Source organism: Pinus tabuliformis, chromosome 2_1 (assembly GCF_031772625.1).
Source record: "Pinus tabuliformis cultivar Carrire ecotype Pingquan chromosome 2_1, CPIR1, whole genome shotgun sequence".
NCBI lineage: Eukaryota > Viridiplantae > Streptophyta > Pinopsida > Pinales > Pinaceae > Pinus > Pinus tabuliformis.
The window spans coordinates 104,383,213-104,395,409 of NC_142299.1; the positions used below are offsets into that span (position 1 = coordinate 104,383,213).

A 12,197-nucleotide genomic window follows, 5' to 3' on the forward strand; every position below is an offset into this window, starting at 1 on the left:
TTTTTAATATTCAAGAATAAGAATAGATAAGAGAAGAAGATAATTTGTTGTCATTGTTGGATTCCATGTACAAGCATTTATTGGTTTGTCCATCCATGTCAATGCCTCTACACTATTTTGGTATATGCATTTTCCACAAGGATTAAATGTGGCATGGCAATTATTAGAGCAATCAAACTTTGAAAGATCATGTTAAAACTATGTGACTAAGAATATTAGCTCATCTACAATAGAATAATAGTTTTATCATTCTAATTTTCATTGAAGTTTTCCACTACATCATACATATCATGCTAACAACTTTATTTGATTCTAAACCTTTGATAAAAATAACCAAATCTTTGTATTCATACCTAGATAGTTTCTTAAGGGGATCTTCTTTTGGGATCAAGACATGGTTGACTTGTAAATTCTTTTGGGATCAAGTACATAGGTTATAAAAGAGTATATCACCCACTAGTGGACATGGTTGACTTGTAACCTCTTTTGGAATCAAGTAGATAGGTGATAAATCAGTATATTGATAGAGCTAACAATGGGTTGACAAGGTTAATTATGAGGTTAACAAGAGTTTCAATGTCATTATTACAATTTTGATTTTGTTTCTTAGCACCATAAGTCATAATCGAGTTTCAATGTCATTATTACAAGTTTGTTTTTGTTTCTTAGCACCATAAGTCAAAATCATACAGTTTGAAACAAACAAAAGTTGCAATATCCTTAACAATAAAATTTGTAGTACAAGAAAATGGAAAGACAATTGAGCAAAGGAGGAATTTTTGGAAATTACAAATGGGGAGATTTATTAAGAAAAAGACCCTCAATTTGGAGGATATTATGAATCCAATTAGGTAACTAGAAATTCCTAACACGTGGAAGGCTTATGGTTGGGGTAAGTTCAGGAAAGAGTGTCAAAGCATAAATATAGAGGAAATGTAAGTAGAACCAATGTTACCATACTTATGATTAGAAAACTAGAGGAGGCAAAAGAGTAAATATTAGAGAAATTTTGAGATTCAAAATAGGTTTAAAAACAAAAAAAGTGTTGTATCAACATCAACTTTAAAGGATTTGATAGAATTCAAGATAGTGAGGTTAACCATAAGGATAAACAATTTTTGGAGGGGCGAGAGGGCGGGGGGAATTACTTTTAAAACCTATTTTTGACTTATCTCCATATACATTTACTTAAATTTCAAGTCTAGGTATAGAATATGTAGAGTAGATATTTTTGGAAGTGCAATTTAATTATGTATTTAATTAGTGTCTACACATAAAATTTGCATAAATCTATAAAAAAGATTAAGTGAAAAAAATAACTAAAAAAATAGTTTTTCTTTTTCTCTTCAAAAATTCATAACTCCTATTTTATTGTTTATGTTAAGAGGCTTATTTTAAACTTCAAAACTTCTTTGATCAGAATCTATTAAGAATCTGATTAGAACAGGAAAAAAAAATCTGGGAAAAATCAACCAGTTCAAAAATATATAAAAATGCACATATTTCTATGCAAAAAAATATTAGTGGATGCCCTAGATATGAAAACATGATCACCTAATAAGAAAATGCACTCAACGGAGGTAAAAATTTCGCACTGATACAGTCTTATGATCTTAAAGGGTCAAGCAATATTTACCATTTTATAGGATATTAAATATACCATTCTCTAAAATATTAAATGTGGTTGGACTGTATATCCTAATGCAGGATAAATAAGCTCTGCCGTGTTAAGTACCTGATTTTGCTAGTGGCTACTTACATTCCCACCATTCTTGAATTGATCTCACTAAATTGACGCGCTTCTTATCACAAAACCCAACTCTCCTCACCACGATAAAGTACAATGCCATAACCTTCTCTCTTACGAAACATTTTGGTGTCTGGATGGTTCCTGAGCTTTCCCTCTCGAGGACGACCTAAATCTGTATTTGTTGAATCCCAGGAGATTTTTGGATGGTGTCCACCAGATTTCATTTCTATTTGTAGTTATTTAAGTTTTATTCTATGCCATATTCTTAATGTATACTTCATTTGAATACAAATTTTATTGTGAGTTTTGGATTTTATTGTGTCCACGGATGTCGGGTGCCATACAATTACAGTGGAAGAAATCTTAAACTGCCTCGTTTGTGTCTAGCAGCAGGAAAATGCTAAAAACAAAACCTGACATTTCTGCAGCTCAATGACATTGATATTAATGACATATTTATAGCATAGATCCAATCAACTGGCCCGGAGATGCAAACACGAACAGTTAATTAGAGAGACTTAATTTGATGTTCTACATAATGTATTTTGTTTTTAAAACGTATTGGGGGAATTTCGAAATGTCACAAATGATTGGTAAAAAATAATTGAAACAGTTCTAATGAGCGGTTTGCAACACTTAATTTTTATTACCATTACTTGGTCAATGGGCTGGAAATGAGACTCTTATAGACACCAAAACGAATATGCAGAAAGATTGGACATAGTTGGCATATATTTCACAAGCAAGTTTTAGTTTTAGTTTTATAGCACTGGATTAGTCAGTTATTTTAATTATCTTAAAGCCTATTTAAAAATTGTATATAACAAGAAGAAATATACATAAATCTATAAGCATGAAAAGCTAATGACCATCATCAAATTTTCACTTAATAAGTCAAATAAATTTGAAATTTTAATAAATATCAAATTAACATTATATTTTTTATCTAATTATTAAATATAATGATACAAAAATGTAGAATTTAAATAACTCAAAAGCATATCAAATTCAACGCAACAAAATGATACTTTTAACAACTCAGTAAATGCAAAGACTGAACAACATTCTCAGCAACTTTATAGATGCAAGGACATTCTGTAATAGTCAGATGAAAACCAAATACAGTAAAAACAAAGATGTACAATTTGAATAAATATCAAATCTACCAAACAAAAAACAATCATACTTTTAACAACATGGTAAATGCAAACACTGAACAACACTTTCTAATAATTATACCTGCAGCAACTTTCAAGATGCAAAGACAGATGAAAATTGTAGTAGAATGCTATTTTTCTCCAGGACGACATTTTTGTTTGGTTCGACGCACTCTTATCGTTTCCTTATTACACCATTCTTAAATCTTTAAACATCTGATCTTATGATCCGATCCAACTAATGACAATTATGGTCTGAATCAACATTCATGGATATAAAGGTCCTAAATATAGGTTGAGGAAGGAAAAATAAATGCTCGGGATATGAGATCAATCCATGGGTGAAATGACAATTTTCCCTTTGGCTCTTCCACTTTCAAGATACTTGAAAGCCTCCCTAACCTTTGAAAATGCATATGGGCAAATGGGATCAATCACTGGCTTTAATTTTTCGCACTCTATGTAGCCTCTAAGCTTCTCCAAGTTGCAACCACTCGCAGTCACAACGTAAGATTCTGCCCTCGGATGAGGTGAGGGGTTGGTAATATCTATAATTTTTGCTTTCTCCTTCGCAACCACAAAGGATCTGTGCGAGTCTCCTGCAAAATCCAGCCGATGCTTCTAATCAATATTTTGCCCAGAACAAAAACATAAATCAGGAAAGGTGCTCAAAGGGTAAGTCAGAATCACCATTGGATCCTTTTAGCCAAAAGCTGTTCCTTGGGTTTTATACAGAAAAAACTGTCAATTAAAAATGAAGAGAGACCTTACTTTTTGCAAAGTAAAATGTCAAATGGCATATAATGATGAATATAGATCTACACAAGAATAGAGATTCTTAATTTGATTTTGGCCTACAAACTTTGAGTTCAAACATAACTTTTGTAAAGCAACCTCATTTTCACCAGGCATGGGAGGTCTGCATCAGACAAAAGATGCGGACCAGGTTGAATATGTGGATTCCAGTCTGCAGTAAGTAAGCTTTGCCACTAGACCAGAATCCAACTTTGTTCATTCTACATCATTAGTATTACTTGGATTGTTATTCTTGCATTGTTGATAATGATTAAAACTTGTTTGGCCAACCTTAAGTCTTAAAAGCAACAGAATTTGATCATAAATATTATGATGTGGGAACTTGGCAGGAGTAGTTGTTGACATGTATCGATCAGACATAGCAAAATGATCCAAGAATTTTATTATCACTACTTACAATATAGCACAGATCTGAGTAAAACTTCTCCACACCATTACCATTTTGTGTAAAGGGGGAGACTGAAACTGTATTAATTTCCAAAGATACTGATTTTAAATTTGAACTAGCAATGCAAGTCTCAAACTCAAACTCCATGCTTATTAGGCATCCATACTACTAAAAAGCAGTCAGTGAGATTGCCAAAGACAGCAAGTTTATATAAAATGCGGATACATTAAAAAGATAGGGGAAAATGCCAGTGGAACCTACCAATGGTGTCAAAAACAAAGTCAAACTTGTGTGGTATTTGATCATAGCTTTGCCTCCTATAATCAATCACCGTATCAGCTCCTAATTGTCTCAAAAAATCCACATTCCCAGTGCTTGTAGTAGTTGCTATTTTTGAAGCTCCATACACATACTTAGCAAGCTGAACAACACAAGTATTAGTACAATTTCTTACTTGATCATATGCAAAGGAAGAAGATTATTAAAGGAAAAAGATCTAGCATTCAGTTTTACTTGAATAGCCTGGCTACCAACACCTCCTGCTCCACCTACAACGAACACAGTCTGACCCCTTTGAAAATTTACTCTGTCAAAACCTTCCTGGGCAGTTTGAAGATCTAGAGGAAAGCTGGCTGCTTCTTCAAAGGACATGTTTTCAGGCTTCAAAGCAACGAGACTCTCTTCCACTGCTGTGTATTGTGTTAAAGTTCCACATTGTTTTGGCCGGCCTGTATTGAAGTTCTGGATATTGCCATATACTTCATCACCCTTGCTAAATTTTGAGACATTCTCTCCTTCATCAACTACTACTCCTGCCACATCACAACCTGGTACAACCTGAAAAACAATTCAAAGAGACACGCAGTTCTGAAAATCAGGGCCTTGGATAAAATTCATATCTTCTATTAACATTAGAGAATATGGGTATTTTTAATATTCATTCAGAGTGATGCAGTGGACCTGAAAATTATTGGAAGAAAGGGTTTTATGAACCCAAAACAACCATGAATTCTCATAAATATTATTTGTAATGTCCGATACAGATTGTGTGTTTTTCACCTTATTTTTCGTGACAGACATTTTAGATTTCACTACTGAACAATAAAAACGTGCAATAAAAAATGTGCAATAATGGATTGCTGCTGGGTTTTATCTTAATGAAATGATCCAATGACCCAATAGCCGGGCAGTACCATTTGGGATATGATCATACTGACAGGTATTTGCTTACAGAAAACATTTATAGGTGTTGAGCAACATTTCACGAGGAGAGTTATCCAATCTATTAGTGAGATATAACAAATTTCAGATCACAGTTGGCTATGTAGGTATTGTCCAGAAATAGTAGTGTTAGAAATAGATTATTCATCGAGGTTTTTGTAAATTTATAGGAAATGAGGTAATGGACCTGAAAAACAATATAACGGGGGTATACGATCGAGAAAACATAAATTCTAGTCAAAACTATAGGCTGTGGAAATTATAAAGTTAAGATTATGCGCGTTTTGCAAGTCATTGCAAGCTATGAAATGGACCTGAAAAACATTGAGAAAATTTGATAGATATGCTGCGATGAACATGAAAAATAATGCAATTGAGGGTCATATGAATTCTTCATTTTGTAGAGCAAGTGAGAACCCAAAGACACAAAACAACTTTGATCATCTAATTCATTGAATTTGATCTTTATATAAAATACAAAGATGGTTAGAGAATTCATGAAAAGAGTTGGGCTCTCACAGGGAATTCCAAACCAGTGTCCTTGATTTCTCCATTGCGTAGTCTGAAGTCTACGGGATTGAGTGCTGCAGCACGGACTCTAACAAGGACCTGGTTATCCCCCAGTTGAGGCACAGGGAAGTCACCATACTGCAGTACCTCTGTGGTTCCGTGCTCCTTGTAAAACCAAGCTTTCTGTATATAATTCATGTTACTTTTTTCTTCTTATTAATTAACTTCAAGAACCAGATGAAGCAAGAACCAAACAGCAGGTAAAACGTCCAGAAAAGAGAGAGAGATTCTGTTGATGTGACGGGTGGTGGTGTGTGGGGAATATCTGCGGTTGGCGCGTGCAGTGGAGCCCACGCCTTTTCCAATCAACTAGGGTATGATGCCCATGGTATCATGGCCATGATGTTGACGTAATGGGGATCTTTTCAACACTTAGTCCTTTGATTGTAATAGCTTCTATTGACGTTGCCCCATGAACTCCATGAAAATAAAGATCTTTGACGCCTAATTCTGCACAATCGTCAACATCAACCCAGCACAGCTAATAATGCAGTCTGCAACTGCCGCCCACCTCTACCTTAGTTCAGCCGTCCATTTCCATTGCAGTAACAGCAAACTTGTCAACAAAACCCAATGGTCCGTTCGTTCACAAGTCAGTACCGTTAAAAGCTATCACCCAAATTGAAGATAGGGAGGAGGGGCAGGGTTAAATTTGACGGTATGCGTTGGTTTTTATTTTATTAAATTGTAAAATATTATCAATTTTAAAAGCCGTACTCTTAACGAATCGGAGGAATTTCTTGGAAATTTATGGAAATTCCGTCATATTTAGAAAAAATTTGGCAAGGATTTTTGTAAATCCAAGTTATATTTGTTAAACTTCAAAATTTTAGGTGTTTTAGACTTTTTTGATGGCGCTGATTCCATTTCCACCATCAAAACACGATTCAAACACTGTTTTTACAAAAAAAATTGAAATTTTTTTCCCGGATTCCGGCTACTTTTGGCCCTCCGAGCAATTCCTCCACCTAGGTAGACGACTCCATTTTAAAATCACAGGATAATGATGATGATAATGATATTTATTTATTATGTAAAGTTTTTTTTTTAGAAATTATATAAGAGAAATCTTTGGCCAACACCAAACTAGTCGGGCCAAAAATTTCTTTTATGTAATTTCTACTAAAAAACTTTGTTTAATTCATTATGGATCATAGAAACACACACACACACACATATATATATATTCCATATAATATATATTTCAATAAATTTAAGCAAAACTATAAAAATTAATATTTTTTATTGCATTAGATTAAAAACTGCACTTCAATCATTAATCAAAATGAATATTTTTTATTTCATACATCTAGAATAATTTTTTTTTTTTAAATAAGTCTAAGATTTATCACTGTAACAAAATGATACAAGGAGACTCTGGCCTCTGTAGTTCTTAGCCAAGGTTCATGGCATATTGCAACAAAAACAAAATGAACACTGCCCAGAAGAGGGAAACCAGTCCAATCCAAAATAAATTTGATGTCTTCGCAGGGAAAACCAGTATGTGAACATAGAGCGATATTCTATTGAATTCAGTTTCAAAACTAACTATTTTTCTCAAAAATGCAAAAGTAAACCCATAGACTTGGTTGTCGGGAACCTGAAACCTGAAGACACGTGTTGGTTTAGTTGTCATTTGGTGCTGACGGGTGTTCTTCAAGAATTAGACACCTATAGGCATCGAGGTCATCCTCGTCTTTCGGCAGCTCACCGTGTCTTCCTTCGCCAGAGTTTCTCGATTTTGCTCTACTGCAGAAGGCTCGCCTTGAGCAGTATCACTCTTCTCCGTTGTGCGAGTGGGACGTCCTTCATCGCTGGAAGGCTCCTCCTGAAACGTGACTGTAATGGTGGCCGTGATAATAGGTCGATTCAGAGAGCAATGGTATGTGAATTGGGTAGAATGGTTGGATTGCTGAGAGCTGGAAGGGAGAGCAGTAGCTGAAGGACAGGTTTGCGAGGGCTAGGAGCGATCAGCGTGAGTGCGGCCTCTACCACTGTGTGTATCAGGATAACGAGCTGAGATGTAATTTGACGAGGGGGAAGAGGAGTCAGAGACCGTTGAGGGCGAAGAACAGAGTAGTCTGCCTCTGTTGCTACCCCTCCTGCTACGCATTCGTTGGCACAATCGAGGCATAATGGCATGGGGAGGAAGGGACTGCCTGTAAGAAGTCGGCACTGAGTGGAAATTAGAGGCAGAAGGCTCAGAAGCAAGAGTCAGGTTGCATATCAGGCTCTGAGAGTAATGGTTGCCCTTTCCAAATTCTATGCAGCAGAGAATATTGCATTGCCTGCCTATTGCAGTGCGGGTGCTTGGCTCCACTACAGCCAGGGGGCACTTGCAATTCAGAGGCAGAGGAGCAGAAACAGAGGATGTGGGCCGAATATTACCTGAGATCTCCATGATGCAGAGCCGAGACGGCATGGCGCTGGTGAATTGGTTCAAGTGCCACATTTAATGGCATTTACGAATGTTGTGAGACAGGTTTACTCTGTGTGCGAGCTTACGAGTGGCCATGTGGTGATGCCACTTGCGGCCCATTCCTCTGCCATCATATCATCCTTTGTGTACATCTGTATCCAAGAGTTTTGCTTCTTTGTGCACCAAGTCAGTGCATTCCTATAATTGAGTGCTATCATTAAGCATTGTGAGGGATCTTGATCTGAGTACTTGATTGTGGTCTACCCCTGTATTTGCCAAAAGGTCAACAACCTTGTTGCCTTCTCTCTTGACATGATTGAAGGTGATAGCTCTTTTGTTTTTTAACCATTGCTCAATGAGTTCTAAACGAGCCGCCAGTCTCTAACTAGTAGCCACTTTAGAGGTCGGGGTCCCCAGTTGAATTTGGGTAGCCATTTTGATGAGGATTTGGGAATCCCCTTCGATTATAACAGGGTGAAAATTGTGTTGATGAGCGAAACATAGTCCCTGCCATAGTCCTTCCAGTTCTACTGAGTTATTCATATCCCAGCCAATTGATCCAAAATATAGTGTAAGAGGGGTGCCTTCATGATTCTTGAATATGCCTCCATAGCCTGCCTTGCTCGGGTTGCCTTTTGAGGCCCCATCAAAGTTTAATTTGATCACACCTGTTGGAGGGGATTCCATTGAGTGAAAGGCCTAGAAGTGGTGGTAGAGATGTTGTGATCATCCTGAACTGGCGGAATCCAGATATTCCAATTCTCCCAAATATTTTGTTCCTATGCCTGAGTGGGAAAATCATCTGCCTGCCATTTCTGGAGAGCCAAGGTTTCTTGAATGTTTTGGCAGAAATTGCTCCAAATAATGTCCAAGGGAGTGCATTGGTTCTTAAAGATTCGCTTATTTCTTTCCTTCCAAATTGTCCAAAGAAGCAGACCTGGAAGGATTTGCCATAGAGAATTTAGTAGCTTGTTGTTATAGGGAGCGGAGGCCCAGTTACGGATGGTACTTATAATGTCCCCTAAGATTTTGCATGCTCTTTGACACCTGAAGCTGAGTTTTTCCCATAATTTGTTTGCTAAGTTGCATGAATCCATGAGGTGCTGAATGGTTTCACTTTGTTGCGTGCAGTTGGGGCAATATGAGGGTTCTTGGAATCCTCTTTTAATGAGATTGTCCCATGTGAGAATTCTTTTATGACAAAGCAGCCATATGAAAGTAGATACTTTGGGCCATATTCCAGGGGTCCACATACATTCCCAGACTGGGTCCACTAGTGCCTGAGCTTGAATCATCAACCCATATGCCTCCTTAGTTGAGAATATTCCCCACAGGGTGTATCCCCATCTTAAAATGTCTTTTTTGTCTGAATATCTGATTTTCCTATTGTTGAGCTCTGTGTGCATTGCTTTATAGAAGTCCTTTGTTTCTTAATGAATGATCTGTAAGAAGCAAAGCATGCTCAGTGGTGCCGGGTTAGGACAGGAATTCAGGGCAGAGGCGGTGGATACTGCATGTTACTTGGTCAACAGGTCACCTTCATCAGCGTTGGAGGATAAGACTCCACAAGAAGTATGGACTGGTAAGAAACCCTCTCTTTCACATCTGAGGGTATTTGGATGTAATGCATATGTACATGTTCCAAAGGAGAAACGAACCAAGTTGGATAGTAAATCTGAAAAGTTCATCTTTATTAGGTATAAGGATGGTTTAAAAGGTTATAAGCTTTGGAACCCAGTCACACGGAAGGTTGTGTACAACCAAGATCTGGTGTTCAGAGAGGTAAAAGATGTTATTAAACATGAACTCCAACCAAAGGAACCTGAGAAGATAGAGTTTGAGCTAAAGGAGGAAGAATCAGACTCTGCAACAGAGGAGGAATCAGAAGATGAAGAGCCACAAACTCCGGGTGTGAGAAGATCAATTCGAGAAAGAAGGCAACTAGAAAGGTATAGTCCTTCTGATTTCTATTCAAATTTTGCTTTGTCTATTACTGATGATGATCCTAGAACTGTGAAGGAAGCAGTAGATTCAAAGGATGGAAAACTCTGGAAAGAGGCCATGGTTGATGAAATGGCATCTTTGCACAAAAATGAGGCTTGGAATCTGGTGGAGTTGTCGACTGGAAGGAAACCCATTGGCAGCAAATGGGTGTTCAAAAAGAAGACAAATGCAGAAGGGAAGGTGGAAAAATACAAAACTTGGTTGATAGCAAAAGGATATTCCCAAGTGCCGGGAATTGATTTTGGTGATATTTTTTCTCCTGTTGCCAAGGTAACTTCTATTAGATTACTTTTATCTGTTGCTGCTGCTTTTGATTTTGAGGTAGAACAGATGGATGTGAAGACAACATTTCTTCACAAGGATTTGGAAGAGGAAATCTACATGAAGAAACCTGAAGGCTTTGCGGTGAAGGGTAAGAAAAAACTGTTATGCAAGTTAAAGAAGTCTCTGTATGGGTTAAAACAGTCACCAAGGATGTGGTATCAGAAATTTGATACATTTATATGGGGACTTGGCTTCACCAGAAGCAAAGCATATCACTGTGTGTATTTTAAATTGATTGGTGACCGTGTTATTTATCTGGTCTTGTATGTGGATGATATGTTGCTAGTTGGAAATGACAAAGAAATTATCCAGGATTTGAAGACCCAATTGTCCTCCAAATTCGACATGAAAGATCTTGGTGCTGCAAACTATATTTTGGGCATGGAAATTAAAAGAGATCGGGTAAAGAGGAAGCTCTGGTTAAACCAGAGGAAGTATGTCGAGACAATACTGCAGAGGTTTAATATGCAGGATAGTAAACCAGTGAAGGTTCCTATTCCCGTAGGTGTGAGGTTATCTGCTGAACAGTGTCCCAAGACACAACAAGAGGAAGAGGACATGTCCCGTGTTCCATATGCGAGTGCAGTCGGTAGCCTGATGTATGCAATGGTCTGTACTAGACCAGACATTGCACATGCAGTGGGAGTATTGAGTAGGTTTATTGATCCAGGTGGATGTTGGTGGCCACCCACCTAACCCATTTGGACCCCCACAACCGTCTCTTTCAGTTTTTCAGTTTCCTTAATTATAGCGTAGTTTACTATTTTTAGCAGTTTTTCGGGTCCTAAACTTCCAGAGCCGTTTTGAGGCCCTAAACGACGTTTTTTGGGAAATCTACCTAGCAATTTTTTAAATAAAAAATTGTTTTTTTTGTCGTAGTCCTCGGAGATATCTTTCCAACGAGCTATCATGCGCGTCAAACGGAGATCGTATGCCAAAGTTACGACCCCGGGAAGTTGATGTACCAATTTACCCAAACGGGGCCCATAGTTTGGCGTTTCATCTTCTAGGGTTAGGTTTTGGAATGTTAAGGGTTTTCCATTGTTTCTCAATAATAAATAGGCCTTCGAGCCTCATTGTAAACACAGTTTGAAACAGTTCAGAGGCATGTAGCCGACACATCTCTTCTCAGAGATAAGCTACCATCGCCCTAGTTGGGTTATTTCTATTTGTAAGCATATTTCAATATTCTCCATTAATGAAATGAAGTATTATTTCCGCTACATCTCTGTTTTTATGGTTATCGCATCTCTGTATTTATGGTTATCTCTGTAATCTATTGTGTTCCTGCTTAAATCCGGATCAGTGGTATCAAAGCGGTCTGCTTTTTCTCTGTTTTTCTTTGCATGTCCCCAACGAGGTCGGGATATGAGTTAGGGCTTGAATTGGTCGAACCTTGCAAGACCAGCCTCGCAAATCTCGACGACCTCCCATGGCGGACGAGAAGAAAGACGAGGGGGCAGGAGATCCTATCAGAATCTTGCTCGAAGAAGCCCTCGAGCGGCAAAGGAACGCGATGATGGATAGCTTTGCGCAGATCCTTCAGCG

At 37.6% G+C, this 12,197-nt stretch overlaps 1 protein-coding gene across 1 annotated transcript; it reads right to left on the reverse strand.

Moving 5' to 3' along the window:
• Positions 1–2,952: 2,952 nt before the first annotated feature.
• LOC149199006 (2-methylene-furan-3-one reductase-like) lies at positions 2,953–6,096 on the reverse strand. The gene is made up of 4 exons (XM_089399355.1): positions 5,852–6,096; positions 4,625–4,948; positions 4,373–4,532; positions 2,953–3,506 (listed from the first exon to the last, which is right to left on the reverse strand). The coding sequence occupies exons 1-4, from the start codon at positions 6,038–6,040 to the stop codon at positions 3,238–3,240; spliced, it is 942 nt and encodes a 313-aa protein (XP_089255481.1). The 5' UTR covers positions 6,041–6,096; the 3' UTR covers positions 2,953–3,237.
• Between the last annotated feature and the right edge of the window lie 6,101 nt (positions 6,097–12,197).